This window comes from Mobula birostris, chromosome 1 (genome assembly GCF_030028105.1).
Source record: "Mobula birostris isolate sMobBir1 chromosome 1, sMobBir1.hap1, whole genome shotgun sequence".
NCBI lineage: Eukaryota > Metazoa > Chordata > Chondrichthyes > Myliobatiformes > Myliobatidae > Mobula > Mobula birostris.
In genome coordinates, this window is record NC_092370.1 from 210982258 (window position 1) to 210998846 (window position 16589).

Here is a 16589-nt window from a genome sequence, read left to right on the forward strand (position 1 = left end):
CAACAGGAAAATGCTCTCCTTTTTATTACCTCCCAGTGATCTGGGAATTAATTCCTCAGCCATTGAGTTGAGTACAGAGCACAAAGATATTATTACTCAACTCAAAACCAAATGATCAGGAAATACACTTCCACATAAATCATCAAATATATCCCAATTTGCCTTTTAAAAATTCCAACTGGGGATACAAGAACGTTTCCTCTGATACACATCTATTACCATTGTACAGATAATGGGAAAAATAATCACTCCCCACTTGTATCATTACACACCTTTGCTCTGTCCTCCGATACTAGTGTTATGTTCATAGCAGAAACAGTGTTGTTAAATAGATTTATCCTAGTACTCCTACCATCAGTCAAGCACACCAAGCACTTCTTCTTCCAGAGTCTTACATCACTGTCCCATTCACATTTGTGTTACTACAACCCCACATAGTGCTATGAGCATTACAATCTCCACAGCACATAATTTTATTTTTCCCCATTTCCATCCCCACTTTCCAATATATCAGGTGTTAATCTTTCACAAGGGTTATAAAAAGTTATTATCTGTACTTCACTATTCTTTCCCCAAATTTCATCCACAATTGACTCAAAAATCCCCAATCACCAAAACTCTGTGTGCTATCCCATTTTTGACAAGGTAGCCACCCCTCCTCCATTGCCCAATTTCTAATCTCATCTTATATCAACATAACCTTGTAACTTAAAACTTAGACAAGATTTCAACCAGATTTTCATCAGGTTTATTTGGTAAATCTTCAATAAATTTCTTAAACTCTTGACCATTGGCTAACAGGCTTCCAACATTCCATTGTAAGTTTAGAAAAACCATCAACAACTCTCCTGTGAAGCCTGAATGTTATTTACTCCTCCTTGTAGGGCATCATTAATTACTTCTAGAGTTAAGTCTTTTATCTCTAGTTTTTATGAATTTTAAATATAATTTTAACTTTTTCCATCCTACTTTTAGTTTGTGCTGCAAAATTTACCGTATCTGCCATGAAAGTGACAGACTTTAGTTTATCAACAATCAGTAAATCCTTTGTTATACAATTATGTACTTTAGACACTCTTTAAACTATCTGTACTCTGGATCTTAATAGATCTCATGGACACTGTCTTCTGTATTTTTTGCAGAGCCTCGGCATATAATATGCCCATTTCTATTTGAACATGCTGCACTTTTTACAGCTTTATAATATACAGGACACCCTGTACAAACAGAGCTATGTTCCCCTCTATCATTCCTACAATTTAGCCTAATGTCTTCTCCACAATTGCCATAATCATGTTCTCTATCAATTTTACCCTTACACACAACTGCTACACGACCAAATTTCTGGCACTGAAAACATCTCAAAGACTCAAACAATATAAACTCATACAACCTAAATTAACCCTATCCAGCAACATTTTTCCCCATCAAATTTAATCAACACCGATAAGTTATCTGCTCCAGCTCCACCATAAAATCCTTTTAAGCATTTGGTGTCCACAACTTTTCCCCTGACTAAATTATTTTTAACTTGGTTCATGGCTACATCGAGGCACTCCGGATTACTCCCCAAAGCCAGTCATTCAATATAATTTCTTGGTGTTACTTTCCTTCCTCACACAGCTTTTAACCCCAAAACGTTACACTCTCCTTTTTTATTTGAATCCTGTCTAGAGCCTTCATCACTTGACGATAGATCACTACAATCCTCAATCGGCCGCTTTCCCAGAAACCCACCATTCGCCTTCCTTCATACATCTCCTATCACCCTATACCACCTCTGTCTTCTCCATCGCTTCCTGCCTGAGAGAAAGCTCCCAACAATGGGCCCAGGGCCCTGCTCCAAACCCCGTCGATTTAAGTAGATCCTGTGATTTCGACTCGAATCTCAATGACTCCCCAATGATCACTTCGGTATCCCGCCACAGTTCAACTTCCGGTTATTCCGGCGAAGCGACGCAAATGGCGTCACTTCGCAAGCTACGCACAGGCTCAACGTGAAGACGTCATCGCCTTGTAAAGCCGGCGGAGCGGTCACGCAGGCGTACTGAGTAACATCCGGGCTTGGATAGGATGAATCCTAAATTACAACATGGCGACGGAGGGTGGAGGGAAGGAGATGAACGAAATTAAAACCCAGTTTACTACCAGGGAAGGTGTTTATAAAGTGTTGACCCACTCTGAATACAGCCGGCCCAATAGGGTGCCTTTTAATTCTCAAGGATCCAATCCAGTCAAGGTGTCATTCGTAAATGTGAACGACCAGTCCGGCAATGGGGACAGAATCTGCTTTAATGTGGGCCGGGAGCTGTACTTTTACATTTACAAAGGCATAAGGAAGGTAAACATCAAGATGTTAATTTTTGCGGGGGCGGGGTCAGTGAATGGGAAACAAGGCCTTAACAAAAAGTGGTTGTGTACAGTGCACAGTGTCTGGTTAGCAATGAGTTGTTATTGCGGCTATTAAGGGTGGGAGCTGAGCTGACCCCTCCAGCCCAGCTTGTCAGCTATAAACCGCACCACCTCCTCAATGAGCAATTATGGAAGTCGTGTTCAGTTTGCAAACACATTTGGATTAGTGCAGTGGATTAAGTCAACGTGAGTTTGCAGAGATTCCATGGTTGGTTCATTTTGTGTATGATTGCTTGTGCACTTACTAAACTAAATTTCAGCATTTAGAATAATAATATGTGGAAAGAATTGAAATATAGCACAATTTAAATACTGTTTGAAAATTGTCAAAGGGTTGCTTTGTTTTTGTACAAAATGACCCGGGCAATGTTCAAAATGTTCTCTGCTTGCCTTTTTTATACATAGTTTAAAACTGTTAAATTAAAATAGTGCTGATGAATCACCTCTTCAAAATGTAGCTCTGGTGAAGAAATTTTCATTGGACGAGGGGTTAAGAATGTTACCGGGTACACCTTGCTGGACTTGCTTTTAGAATATGATGATTTAGAATGATTTGAACATTTATGATGTTTCATATATTTATATGCTTTTTAAAAATTTTGTGCTACTTGCAAAAACAAAATTTTTATTTTACATTGTTTTTTTTTGAATTGTATTATTTAACTTATGAATAACATTGATCTGCAAGGCCCAATAGCCGTTTATTTTTGAAGGAGCAAAATATATTCGTTGAAAAATAATTACTTGGATATAATTGGAGGCCATGTTAAAAATATTATGGAAGCTGTTGAATGTTGTTCTTAAAAGAAGTGATATTGATTTGACCAAGTGTGTTAGATGGGGTTGGCAGAGAGTGATTAATTAAACATAAATAAATCAAATGGAAAAGCATGGATACAGGGTACATTTCCCGAGCTTGTATCTGAGTTAGTTAGAATAGGTTAACATGTTATCTATCTTGTGCAGAACAGCAGTGTTTTATATTTTGCAATTAAGGAAAAATTAACAGTGCTTAAGTACTTTGAAAGATGTTGTGAATGATTAAAAATATACAATTATATTTATGGACCAAAGAAGATCTGGGCATGAGACTAAATGTGAGGTTTCAGCTGTTTGTATTTCTTTTAAAGAAATGATTGTGCTTAGTTTACATTTTGGGACAGTTAAACAATATCAATGCTTGTTCAGTAGAGTTGATTGCATACAGGAATGTCTGTAATCGTCATAACAATTAAATATCAAATCAACTCTATCATAAGGGTTGATATGTTTTAGATCATTTGTAGTTTTCCATTATGTAAAAAATTATATTTTTACTGCATTTCCTTTTATATCTTGTACCTGCTTGAGATCTGCAGAGTGCCTCTTGATGATATTTCTAATGTAGTTGCTGTGACTTCATTGGGTAGATGCGCAAAGATCTAGCAGTTTCTTAGTGTTGATTAGCCAGAAAGCAGGACCAAGTTACCTTCTGAGATGGATTTGAGCCAGCCTGGTTTGTAGTCTACTAAGCAACGTACGCATTCTCTGAAGAAGGGTCTCAGCCCGAAATGTTGACAGTTCATTTCTATGAATCCTTTCCTGATCTGCTGACTTCCTCCAGCATTTTGTGCATATTGCTTTAGGTTTCCAGAATCTGCAGAATTTCTCGTTTTTGTGGTATACTAGAACACTTATTACCAGGCATATTTAAATAGAACCTCGAGTGTAGACTGTCATTCCAACTGAAGAATCTTCTCAGTCGATTTCAGATAACCCAGTCTATAGAAAGAGCCTAGCCAGAGAAATTGTGTTGCTTGCTAGTAGGCCTTTTAATTACTGACTAAACTGCACTTTTAACAAAGTGCTCGAGGGGAGTGATTTGTTATTCATTGTTGGTGCAGTTTCTAACCCTGCTGGGCACGCAAGTTCTTTGGACATGGAAAAATGAGATAATGTAAATACACTGAGAATAGGAATAAAGCCCCACAAGCTGCAGGTTTCTGAATAGCGTGATTAAGACAATTAGAGCAATAGTGTTGGAGGGTAGAATTTATTTTTGAGGGATCGGTGTTGTTTCTGTGGCAGGAAGGAGCTAGACTGGTTAGACCCAAACAAGACTGAACCAATATCAGGGGTGTTTGTTTGTCCTGTTGGGGAGAGCTTCAACTGGATGTGTGGAAACGGATGGGTATATGAGTAGGGAGGTAGAAAAAAACGGAGATAGATGATGAAAAGAGGAAAGAATGGGAAATAGAAAGCAAAAGGAGGGGATAAAGGGCAAGAGCTACAACAGACAATAGGTAGGTTTAAGGCACTCTCACAGCTATCTTGACTACCTCTTCCCACCCTGTCACCAGTAAAAATGCCTTTTCTCAGTCCCTTTGTCTCAGCGACATCTGTTCCCAGAATGAGGCTTTCCTTTCCAGAACGAGGCTTTCCTTTCCAGAACATCAGAGATGCCCTCTCTCCAAAGAATGGGGTTTTCCTTCCTCTAGCATTGATATTGCTCTCACCTGCTTCTCTTCCATTTCCTGGACATCCACACTCACTCTATTTCCCTTTGCCTTTACGGAGATAGAATTTCTCTTCTCCTCACCTACCACCCTATGAGCTTCCAAACCCAGCATATCATTCTCCACAACTTCTGCCATCTCTAATGGGATCCTACCACCAAACGCATCTTAATCCCCTATTGACCCTCAGCTTTCCATTGGGATCACTCCCTCTGTGAATCTCTTGTTCATTCGTTCCTCCCCACTGATCTCACTCCTGGCACGTATCCACGCATGTGGAAGAACAGCTATACCAGCCCATTCACTTCCTCCCTCACCTCCATACAGGGCCTTCCAGGTAAGGCAATGTTTCATCCGCAAACTTGGGGTGTCTACTGTATCTGGTGCTCCCGATGTGCCCTCAGTTACTTTGCTGAGACCTGATGTAGATTTGGGGACCGCTTTGTTGAGCATCTTTGTTCCATCCACAACAAGCAGGATTTCTCGGTGGTCAACTATTTTAATTCCAATCCCTATTCTCATTCTGCCCTGTTGGTCCATGGCTTCCTCTATGGCCATGATGTGGCCACTATCAAGATGGAGGAGCAGCACCTCGTATTCTATCTGAATAACCTCCAATCTGAAGGCATGGATATCGCTTTTTTTAAACTTCTGGTGATTTTTCGCTTCTCCCCCTTTCCTCCTCTTCCATTCTCAGTTTAGGCTTATCACCTCCCCTGATGTACTCTTCCCTTTCTTGCATGGTCCACTCTCCCCTCCTATCAGATTCCTTCTTCAGCCCTTTACCTTTTTCCCCTTATCACTTCCTTTCTCACTTCATTCTCCTCCCCTGCCCCCACTTTCTTACTCTGGCTCCTTACCTCTTCCTTTCCAGTCCTGATGAAGCGTCTCGCTCCAAAACAGCAACTGTTTATTCCTCTCCATAGATGCTGCCAGACCTGCTGAGTTCCTCCAGCATTTGCTGTGTATTAATATAAGGCAGGTTTTTGTGTGAGGGGCGTGGAACAGAAATTAAGAGTTCTGCGTCTAAGTGCTTGTGTTAACTGAAACTATGAACTACGACCGTAACTGAATGGTATGATATATTGATTATGGGAACCTAGTTACAAGGAGCTGAAAGCTAGGAACTTAGTATACAGTTGTATCTACTGGTGATACTGGGACAGCTCTGCTAATCAGGGTTGAAATAAGTTAAGTAGTATGAGATGATTGAAGCTAAGAAAATGTATTCTGTTTCGATGGAGGCAAATAAAATAACAAGGGAAGGTAAGCAGTGGTAGGAGTAATGTATAGGCCCACAAATGGTAAGAAAAGTATAAAAAGGAAACACTAAGAAAAAGCATAAATCAGGAAATAATGAGGGGTATGTTAATCAGGGTGACTGTAATTTTTAGGTTAATCTCAAAATGAAAGATACAAGAATAAATTCGAGTGCATTCGGGATAGCTTCCTTGTGGAACCAATCAAGGGACAGGCTAATTTGGATCAGATAATATGAAATGAGATGGATTAAATAAGCCATCTTGGAATACAACACCCCTCAGGAAGTTCTGATCACAACGTGATAGAATTTAGCATTCACTATGAAAAAGGAAATCTTTTTTTAACTTAAGAGGAACTTGAAGAGAGTTGGTTAAAGTGTAGTGATTAAGTAGGTTCAGGTAAGGTAGCAAAAGTTTAAAGAGGAATTTCATGGCTCCCAGCAAATGTATTCCAGTGAGAAGGATAGTGTCTAAGTGAAAGAATAGAGGGAATAGCGCTTACCAACAAAATTAACAAGGGTGTTATGTTGAAAAGAAAAAATGTAAAGTTACAACAACTCGTGGTAGCCTTGCAAATAAGGGATAAGTTCAGACTACAATGGACTACAATAAAATCATGGGGAAATTAAGTTCAGTGAGAAGCAATAACTTGATAATCATGTGTCCATAAAGAGGAAGAGAAAGGTGAAAGTGAACAAAGGCCCTGAGTGAATGAAACTGCAGAAATGTTTATGGGTAGCAAGGAAATGGCAGAGAATTGAACAGATATTTTGCATCAATCCTTGTGGTAGAAAATAGTATGAGCATTGATGATAGTTTACAGAAGTGGTTGGGGAGAGGATTTAATTATCATTACCATCAGCAGAGAATATTAGGCAAATTAATGGCCTGAAGGGTCCCAAAGACCTGATAGCTTAAGAGTTAGCTACAGGATTGGTGGATGCAGTGGCAGGAATCTTTCAACACTCCTTAAATTTTGGTGAAGTACAAGAGGAATGGATAACTGCCAGAGTGGCCCATCAGAACATCTTGCAAGTCATCAAGCCCCAATGGTGTATTTGGCAGGGCACCCAAAACCTGTAGCAACCAACTGGCTGGAATGTAAACAAATATCTCGAACCTCTAATTGCTGCAATCGGAGGCTCCACCTGCTTCAAAAGGGCATCAATCATGTTGGTGCCCAGAAAGAGCAGGCTGAGTTGCCTCAACAGCAGTTGCCCAGTGGCACTCACATCTATTGTGTTTGTGTCCTCCATGAAAACCTGATTCAGAATCTGAGCATGATTCAAAAAGCGTGCAAGGATGAAAAGGCGGCAGGTCTGTTAGCCGAACCATTATTATTGGTAAAAATGTTAGAATCAATTATGAAGGAGGTAAACAATATTTAGAAAGTCATAATTGGATCAAGCGGAGTTGACGTGCTCTATGATGGAGAAATGATGTTTAATTGGTTAGAGTTCTTTGTGGAAGTATAGAGATGACAAATAATATATTTTGACTATCAAAAGGTACTGAAGAAGGTGCCACGTAAAAGAACAATGTGATTAGAGTTCATGGTGCTGGATGTAATTTTAGCGTAAAGGTTGGAATAAAGTGCACCAAATGCCATGTGGAGATAACAGGTTTATTTTCAACTGGATATCCTGTAACCAGCAGGGTGCCAGAGGGATCAGTGCTGTGACCATTGCTGGTTTTATACAAATGTAGGTGGAAAGTCAAACTAGTTGGAAACAGTTAAGCAATATAGATTGAATGATGAAGCAAAACGATGACAAATGGGATACAATGTAAGACAATATAAAATTCATTTGGAAGGAAGAGTGATGAAACAGATTTAAATAGAGAAAGACTGTGTAAAGCTGAAGTACAGAAGTTGGGGTTCTTCACGTATGAAACAAAGGTGACATAAAGCTAAATGCAGTGTATAATTGGAAAGAATTTTAATTCAAGGAGACAGGGATGTCTTATAACTGTACAAAGTATTAGTGAAGGCACATCTAAAGTAATTTTATTGATTACCTCATTTAAGGTAAGATTATTGATGGCAAGTTGGCGAAGGTTCACTAGGATGATTCCAGATATGAGGGGATTATCTTAGGAAAGGTTTGGATCTTATTAAAATAAAATTATTAGCAGCTTGACGATCTGAATTCTCGGGGATGTTTTCTTTTGTACAGAACTTAGAATCAGAAAATAAGGTAATGTCTATTTAAGATGAGATAAGGAAGGATTTCTTTTGAGTATTGAGAGTCTTCAGAATACCTTATTTCAATGATATGGAGGCTGAATTCTTTGAATTATAAAGAGCACTTTACAAGAAGACTTTCGGTGGAACTGTAAGTTTTTAAGTGTGGAGAGACTTATGGTGCTGCTATTTGAAATAAGAGTTTGTGAATTCTTCTCTCCAACTTTTGGTAATTTCCCTCCCCTCTTTTGTTCTCAACTGTGGCTCCTCACCTGCTTATCACCTCCCCCGGTGCACCCTTCCCTTTCTTGCATGGTCCACTCTTCTCACCTATCAGATTCCTTTTTCAGCCCTTTACCTTTTCCCCCCTATCACTCACCTTTCTCACTTCATTCTCTTCCTCCCCCCCCCAAAAAAACCTGGCTTCACCACCTATCGTATTCTAGCTTGTACCCCTTCATCTCCTTAACCACCTTACTCTGGCTCCTTACCTCTTCCATTCCAGTCCTGATGAAGGGTCTCACTCCGAAACATCAACTGTTTATTCCTTTCCATAGACGCTGCCTGCCCTGCTGAGTTCCTCCAGCATTTGCTATGTGTTAACATAAGGCAGGTTTTATGTGTTGGGGGTGGGGGAGAGGAGGAAAGCAGAACAGAAATTAAGAGTGCTGCATCTAAATGCTTGTGTTAACCGTGAGCTAACAGCGTAACTGAATGGTATCTGATTATGGGAACATAGTTACAAGGAGATGAAAGCTAGGAACCAGTTGTATCTACTGGTGATACTGGGACAGTTCTGCTAATCAGGGTTGAAATAAGTCAAATAGTGTGAGATGATTGAAGCTAAGAAAATGTATTCTGTTTAGATGGTGACAAATAAAATAAAAAGGGAAGGTAGGCAGTGGTAGGGGTAATGTATAGGCCCACAAAGAAGTAATGTATTGGAGGTTTAAAAAAAAGCTGAAGGAAGAAAGCAATATAGATATATAAACAGTTTTATTAATACTTGGCCATTCCCGCAGGAATAGCTCCCATGGTGAAGGTAATCATGTTGGGGAGGGTTTATCTATTGTTTGTGTTTGGTATTCGGTTTGGGTGAATTACATTTGAGGTGTTTTTGGTAAAAAGAAAAAATATCAAATACTTTATTGAAAAAAATCTTTAATAGTGTCCCATTTAGAAATAAACTATTATGCACAGAAGCCAGGTTCAATTTGTGCACAGCTGACTAAGTAACAGGCAATAAAAGATTGAGGTGAATGGTTCTTTTTTTAGACTGGAGGAAAGGGAATAGTGGTGTTCCCCTATGGTCTGTGTTAGTTTTATTGTTTTTTTAATATACAGTAGATTGTGGTTAATTGGGCCATCGGTTAATTGGGGCAACCGCTTATTTGGGGTAACTCTTAAAGAACAAAACTAATTGAGAAAATAGCCGGATTCTGTTCATTTATTTGGTAAAATTGCTGGTTAATTGGGGCAAGAGACTGTTGCTGAACAGTTTCTAAGTAGGGTCAATTGCATTAGGCACTGCACCAGTTTTAGAGCAGACAGTTTTAAAATAGCATCAATTGCATGTGTTGTTGCTCAACAAGCAGTGAATTTTGTCACTGATAGTTGGTGAAAAATAAGCATTAAGACAATTCAGTACCGTTTTGTTCACATCTGTTTCAAGTATTCAGGCTTGGAGATGCCAGAAACAGCTGGGAGTGAAAATGAAACAATTTCACTATTTTAACAAGTTAGGAACTACAAAGAATTTGAAGGCATCGACAATCAGCTTGAATGTTACAATGAAAGTAAAGATTCGGAGGATGCAATCATTGCTAGCATTGTATGAAAGAAGTCCATTCTCTGCTTGAGGTGTCTGCACTGATTTTGTTCATTGCATAGATGAACTTCTTCGTTGTTGACTATTAGGAACTAATATGCAGTTTGATAGTATTGGTAATGTTCTAATTTGTTCCTTATTTCATTTAAATACATAATCTGTTACTCAGATAAAGTAACACACACAAAATGCTGGTGAAATGCAGCAGGCCAGGCAGCATCAATAGGAAGAGGTACAGTCGACATTTTGAGCCGAGACCCTTCGTCAGGACTAACTGAAAGAAGAGATAGTAAGAGATTGGGGAGGGGGGAGAGATCCAAAATGATAGGAGAAGACAGGAGGGGGAGGGATGGAGCTAAGAGCCGGAAAGTTGATTGGCAAAAGGGATACAAGGCTGGAGAAGGGAGAGGATCATGGGATGGGAGACCTAGGGAGAAAGGAAGGGGGAGGGGAGCGCCAGAGGAAGATGGAGAGCAGGCATGGAGTAAATGTGAGAGGGGCAGAGGGAGAAAAAAAGTGAGGGGGGGAAAAGGGAATAAATAAATAAGGGATGGGGTAAGAACGGGAGGAGGGGCATTAACAGAGCTTAGAGAAGTCAATGTTTATGCCATCAGGTTGGAGGCTACCCAGACGGAATATAAGGTGTTGTTCCTCCAACCTGAGAGTGGCTTCATCTTGACAGTAGAGGAGGCCATGGATAGACATATGGGAATGGGACGTGGAATTAAAATGTGTGGCCACTGGGAGATCCTGCTTTCTCTGGCGGACAGAGTGTAAATGTTCAGCGAAACGATCTCCCAGTCTGCATCGGGTCTCACCAATATATAGAAGGCCACATCGGGAGCACTGGATGCAGTATATCACCCCAGCCGACTCACAGGTGAAGTGCCACCTCACCTGGAAGGACTGTCTGGGGCCCTGAATGGTGTGAGGGAGGAAGTGTAAGGGCATGAGCAGAGTTGATGGTGGAGGAAGGGAAGCCCCTTTCTTTTAAAAAGGAAGACATCCCCTTCGTCCTTGAATGAAAGGCCTCATCCTGAGAGCAGATGCGGCGGAGACGGAAGAACTGTGAGAAGGGGATAGCATTTTTGCAAGAGACAGGGTGGGAAGAGGAATAGTCCAGGTAGCTGTGAGAGTCCGTAGGCTTATAGTAGACATCAGTAGATAAGCTGTCTCAGAGATAGAGACTGAAAGATCAAGAAAGGAGAGAGAGGTGTCAGAAATGGACCATGTAAATTTGAGGGCAGGGTGAAAGTTGGAGGCAAAGTTAATGAGGTCAACGAGCTCAGCATGTGTGCAGGAAGCAGCGCCAATGCAGTCGTTGATGTAGCGAAGGAAAAGTGGGGGATGGATACCAGTATAGGCTTGGAACATGGACTGTTCCACAAAGCCAACAAAAAGGCAGGCATAGCTGGGATCTATACCAGTGCCCATGGCTACACCTTTAGTTTGGAGCAAGTGGGAGGAGCCAAAGGAGAAATTATTAAGAGTAAGGACTAATTCTGCTAGATGGAGGAGAGTGGTGGTAGAGGGGAATTGATTAGGTCTGGAATCCAAAAAGAAGTGGAGAGCTTTGAGACCTTCCTGGTGGGGGATGGAGGTATATAGGGACTGGATATCCATGGTGAAAATAAAGCGGTGGGGGCCGGGGAACTTAAAATCATTGAAAAAATCCAGAGCGTGAGAAGTGTCACGAACATTGGTGGGAAGGGCTTGAACAAGGGGGGGATAAAACAGTGTCAAGGTATGCAGAAATGAGCGGTTTTTTAATATCTTTTTAACAATTTCTATGAAACTTAATTGAGCCAAAATATACTGGTCCCATTGTGTCCCAATTAACTGGAATCTACTGTATTAATAACATAGCCTTGGGGGTGCAAGGCACAACTTCTAAATTTGTAGCTAACTCTAGAGTTAGTATGGCATTCTGCAAAGAAGATGATGGTAGATTGCAGTAGGATATGTAAAGAGCGTTGGCATGGCAGATACAGAGAAATGAAAGGGGATACATTTTGCAGGGGGGAATGAAAAAACAAAGTATGTTTAAAAGAAATGCAGGATCAGAGGGACCTGAGATAATAGGTGCCCAAGTTACGAAAAGCGACAGGGCAGATTGAGAAACTGAGGCATTTTATATTTTATCAGCAGGGGATCCACAAAGAGAGGGAGAGAATGGTATTTATTTATTTATTTGGGGATACGGTGCAGTAAGAGGCCCTTCCAACTCAACGAGCCCTGCCACCTGATTATGTCCATGTGACCAGTTAATCTACTAATCCATACATCTTTGAAATGTGTGAGGAAGCCGGTGTACCCCGGAGGAAATGTATGCGGTCACAGGAAGAACAGTGGCTGGATTGAGCCCAGGTTGCTGGAGCTGTACAACCGTTAACATCAATCATTATGGTATTGATGAAGATCTACAAAAAATGAATTGGAGAAGTTATGCTTTGAAGAGAAGCGTGAGGCAAGAATTGATGTCAGAATGGCTCATGGGATGTTGTTACCTTTGTGAGGTCAAGAACTGGAGGTCACACATGAAACAGAGGAAGAAAATTAAGCAAGCTGAAGAAATATAATTTCATTCAGTTTGTGGCTGGAATCTGGAATATGGCACTTACAGGTATAGTGGCCAGGAAATGTGCAAAGCTGTGGAATAAACGTTGCTAAATGGAACTGGCAAAGTGCTCCGGTGAAGAGCTGGTATAGGTATGATAGACTGTGTGCCGGTATCCGGTGCTGTTTTCTTATGATTTGTAAACAATAGGAGTTTGTTTTGGCTCTGGAGAAGATGCTAAGGAGATGCACCAGGATGTTGTGGGGGTGGAACATTTCAATTATGAGGAGAGACTGAATCAGAGGTTATGTTGGGGAATGCAAAATTATTTGAACCTAACAGGGTAGACATTAAGAAATTGTTCTCCACAACTGATGATTATAGATTTAGGAGAAGGACCAAAGGTCTAGAGGAAGTTTGAGGAAACTTTTATTTCCATCCTTGGGTAGTTAAATCTGGAACATCTGACTTGATTGGGTGGGGGGGTGGGAAATAGAAAATTTTGATAGATGAGTACTAATTTCTATGGCATAGTAGTCTGTTGACCAAGAAGGTAAATGGGTAATTGATGATAGGCATGAACAAGTTTGTTTTTGTCTTGTGTGACCTTAACTCAATTCTATTTTGGAAAAGATTATGGCCAAAATCTAGTGACTATTTGACAAGTTTCTCAGATGACTTAATGCGGAGAAATAATCAGATAATTTGTTGGACTGTTTTACCTGAAAAGAAATCAGAGCTGCAAACTGTATGTAGAGCAGGCATTCCCAATCTGGTGTCCATAGCATTAAAAGATTGAGAACCCCCAATGTAGAGTGAGATGCTAATGATTGGACTGCATGTAGATTACAGAATGATATTTGAGGAAATAAAAATCAGGAGGTTTAATATCACTGGCATATGTTGTAAAATTTGTTGTTTTGTGACTGCCGTGCATTGCAATTAGGCGCTCAGGTGGTTGGGGTTATCCATGGATGGCGCATCCGAGCGGTCTGTCTACGTGATACGCAAGCCAAGTCAGTATGGTATGGAGAGCAAGCTCTCCCTCACCACGCAGGTAATAAATCCAAAGAAACAGCAGCTTTTACCAATCCTGTGCTGTACACCTTCCACTGCAGATGCAATCAATTAGATACTCTCCATGATGCTTCACAGGAGCACCACAGGGATGTGTGCTTAGCCCCCTTCTCTACTTGCTTTACATCTATGACTATGTGGCTAAGTACAGCTTGAACACCATATACAAGTTTGCTGATGACACCACTTTGGTGGGCTGTATCAAAGGTTGTGAAGAATCAGCTTACAGGAGGAAGATTTGAAAATTTAGCTGTGTGGTGTAATAACAACAGCCTCTTACACAATGTCAACAAGACCAAGGAACTGATTGTAGATTTGAGGGAAACCAGAGTCCATGAACCAGTACTCATTGGAGGATCCGAGGTGGAGAATGTCAGTAACTTTAAATTCCTATCTCAGAGGACCTGTCCTGGACATATCATGCAAAAAAGCACAACTGTGTCTCTACTTACCCCGGAGTCTGCAGAGATTTGGCACGTCATCAAGGACCTTGGCAAACCTCTATAGATGTGTGGTGGAAAGTCTGCTGACTGGCTGCATCATGGGAACACCAATGCCTTTGAGCAGAAACTCCTACAAAAGGTAATGGATTCGGCCCAGTACATCACGAGTAAAACCTTCACAACCATTGAGCACATCTACATGAAACATTGCTGTAGAAAAGCAGCATCCATCATTGAAGGTCCTCACCACCCAGGCAATGCTTTTTTCTCAGCAACACACACAAAATGCTGGAGGATCTCAGTAGGCCAGACAGCATCTATGGAAGAGAGTACAGTTGACATTTTGGACCGAGACCCTTCATCAGGACATGATCAGTCCTGATGAAGGGTCTTAGCCCAAAACGTCGACAGCACTCTTTTCCATGGGTACAGCCTGGCCTACTGAGTTCCTCTAGCATTTTGTGTGTGTTGCTTGGATTTTTAGCATCCGCACATTTTCTCTTGTTTGTGCTCTTTTTTTGCTGCCATCAGGTAGAAGGTACAGGAGCCTCAGGACTTGTACCACTAGGTTCAAGAACAGTTACTACCCCTCAACCATCAGGCTCTTGAACAAACGAGGAAAACTACACTCGTTCTATTTCTGGTGTTCCCACAATTGATGGCCTCACTTTAAGGACTCTTCGTTGTTATTTCATGCTCTTGTTATTTATTGCTTTTTATTTGAATTTGCACAGTTTGTTGCTCTTTGATCCCATTACAGTTACTGTTGTATAGATTTGCTAAGTATGCCTGCAGGAAAAAGAATCTCAGGGTTGTGTGTGGTGACATGTATGTACTCTGATAATAAATTTTACCTTGAACTTTGAACTTTTTAAATTTGATCTGTAGAAATTTGTGTGAAGTGTCTTTGGTAACATACCAATACTTCTCAAACTCCTAATGAAATATAGCTACTGTTGTGCCGCTTTTGTGCTACTACTACGTCGACTCAGGCCTAGGGGCCGGCGTCGCTTTTCTAATTACATCAATATGTTGGGCCCAGGGTAAATCCTCAGAAATGTTGACACCCAGGAACTTGAAACTACGCACCCTTTCCACTTCTGACTGAGGACTGATGTGTTTCCTCTACTTCCCCTTCCTGAAGCTCACAATCAATTCCTTGGTCTTACTGATGTTGAGTGTAAAGTTGTTGCTGCGACACCACTCCAGCAGCTGACCTATCTTGCTCCTGTATCTCCAGTCCTCACCATTTGAAATTCTGCCACCAATAGTTGTGTTGATGGCAAACTTACTGATGGTGCTTGGGCTGTGCCTGTCTACACAATTGTGGATGTAGAGAGACTTGAGCAGTGGGCTCAGTGCACATTCAGAGGTGCACCAATGTTGATTGTCGGCAAGGAGATAATATTTCTGATTTGCACTGATTGTAGTTGCCCAGTGAGGAAGTCAAGGATTCAGTTGCAGAAGGGGGTACAAATGCCAAGTTTTGGAGTTTGTTGATTAGAAATGAGGGTATGAGCTGCAGTCAATAAACAGCAACCTGACATGGGTATTACTATTGTCCAGTGATCCAAGGCTGAATGGAGAGCCAGTGAGATTTCATCCGCTGTAGACCTATTGTGGCGAGGCAAATTGCAGCAGGTCCCAATCCTTGCTTAGGCAGGAGTTGATTTTAGCCATGGCCAACCTCTCAAAGTACTTCATCACGGTAGATGTGAGTGCCACTGGGTAATAGTTGTTGAGGCAGCTCACCCTGCTGTTCTAGGGCACCGGTATGATTGTTGCCATTTTGAAGCAGATGGGAACTTCTGACTGCAGCAGTGAAGGATTAAAGATGTATTTGAACTCTCTGCCAGTTGGTTGGTACAAGTTTTCAGAGCCCTACCAGGTACATCATTGGGGCCTGACGCCTCATGAGGGTTCGCACTCTTGAAAGATGTTCTGACGTCGGCCTCAGAGACTGAGTGTTATTCTGGCATCCTCTGTAAATCCTCCTTGTGGAATGCGTGGGTTTTCTCCGGGTCCTCTGGATTCCTTCCAAAGGCATATTCGAATAGGTTAATTGGTCATTGTAAATTGTCCCATGACTAGGTTAGGAGTAAATCGGAGTTGTTGGGGGTAGCAGGGTAGTGCCACTGGAAGGGCACTTTATCTCTAAATAAAAATATATTTGTTCTACTTAATTTAGGAATTAATTTTATAATACCTTGCATGTTGAAATATTTGTTGTTTAGCTGTCGTTTAATTTACTTATTTACTGTATTGCTGGTGTGCAGTTCAGTTCTAAATTTCCAAATAATAGATAAAGCCTCCTTAATTTTTGTGTCATG

At 41.0% G+C, this 16589-nt stretch overlaps 1 protein-coding gene across 1 annotated transcript in view; it reads left to right on the top strand.

The window, feature by feature from the left end:
- Window positions 1–2064: 2064 nt before the first annotated feature.
- The window catches only part of wdr20a (WD repeat domain 20a), a 42251-nt gene continuing 27726 nt past the window's right edge, over window positions 2065–16589 (top strand). Inside the window, exon 1 of the mRNA XM_072270675.1 lies at window positions 2065–2341. Coding sequence (XP_072126776.1) covers window positions 2093–2341 — 249 coding nt within the window. The 5' untranslated portion in view covers window positions 2065–2092. The remainder of the gene's footprint in view (window positions 2342–16589) is intronic.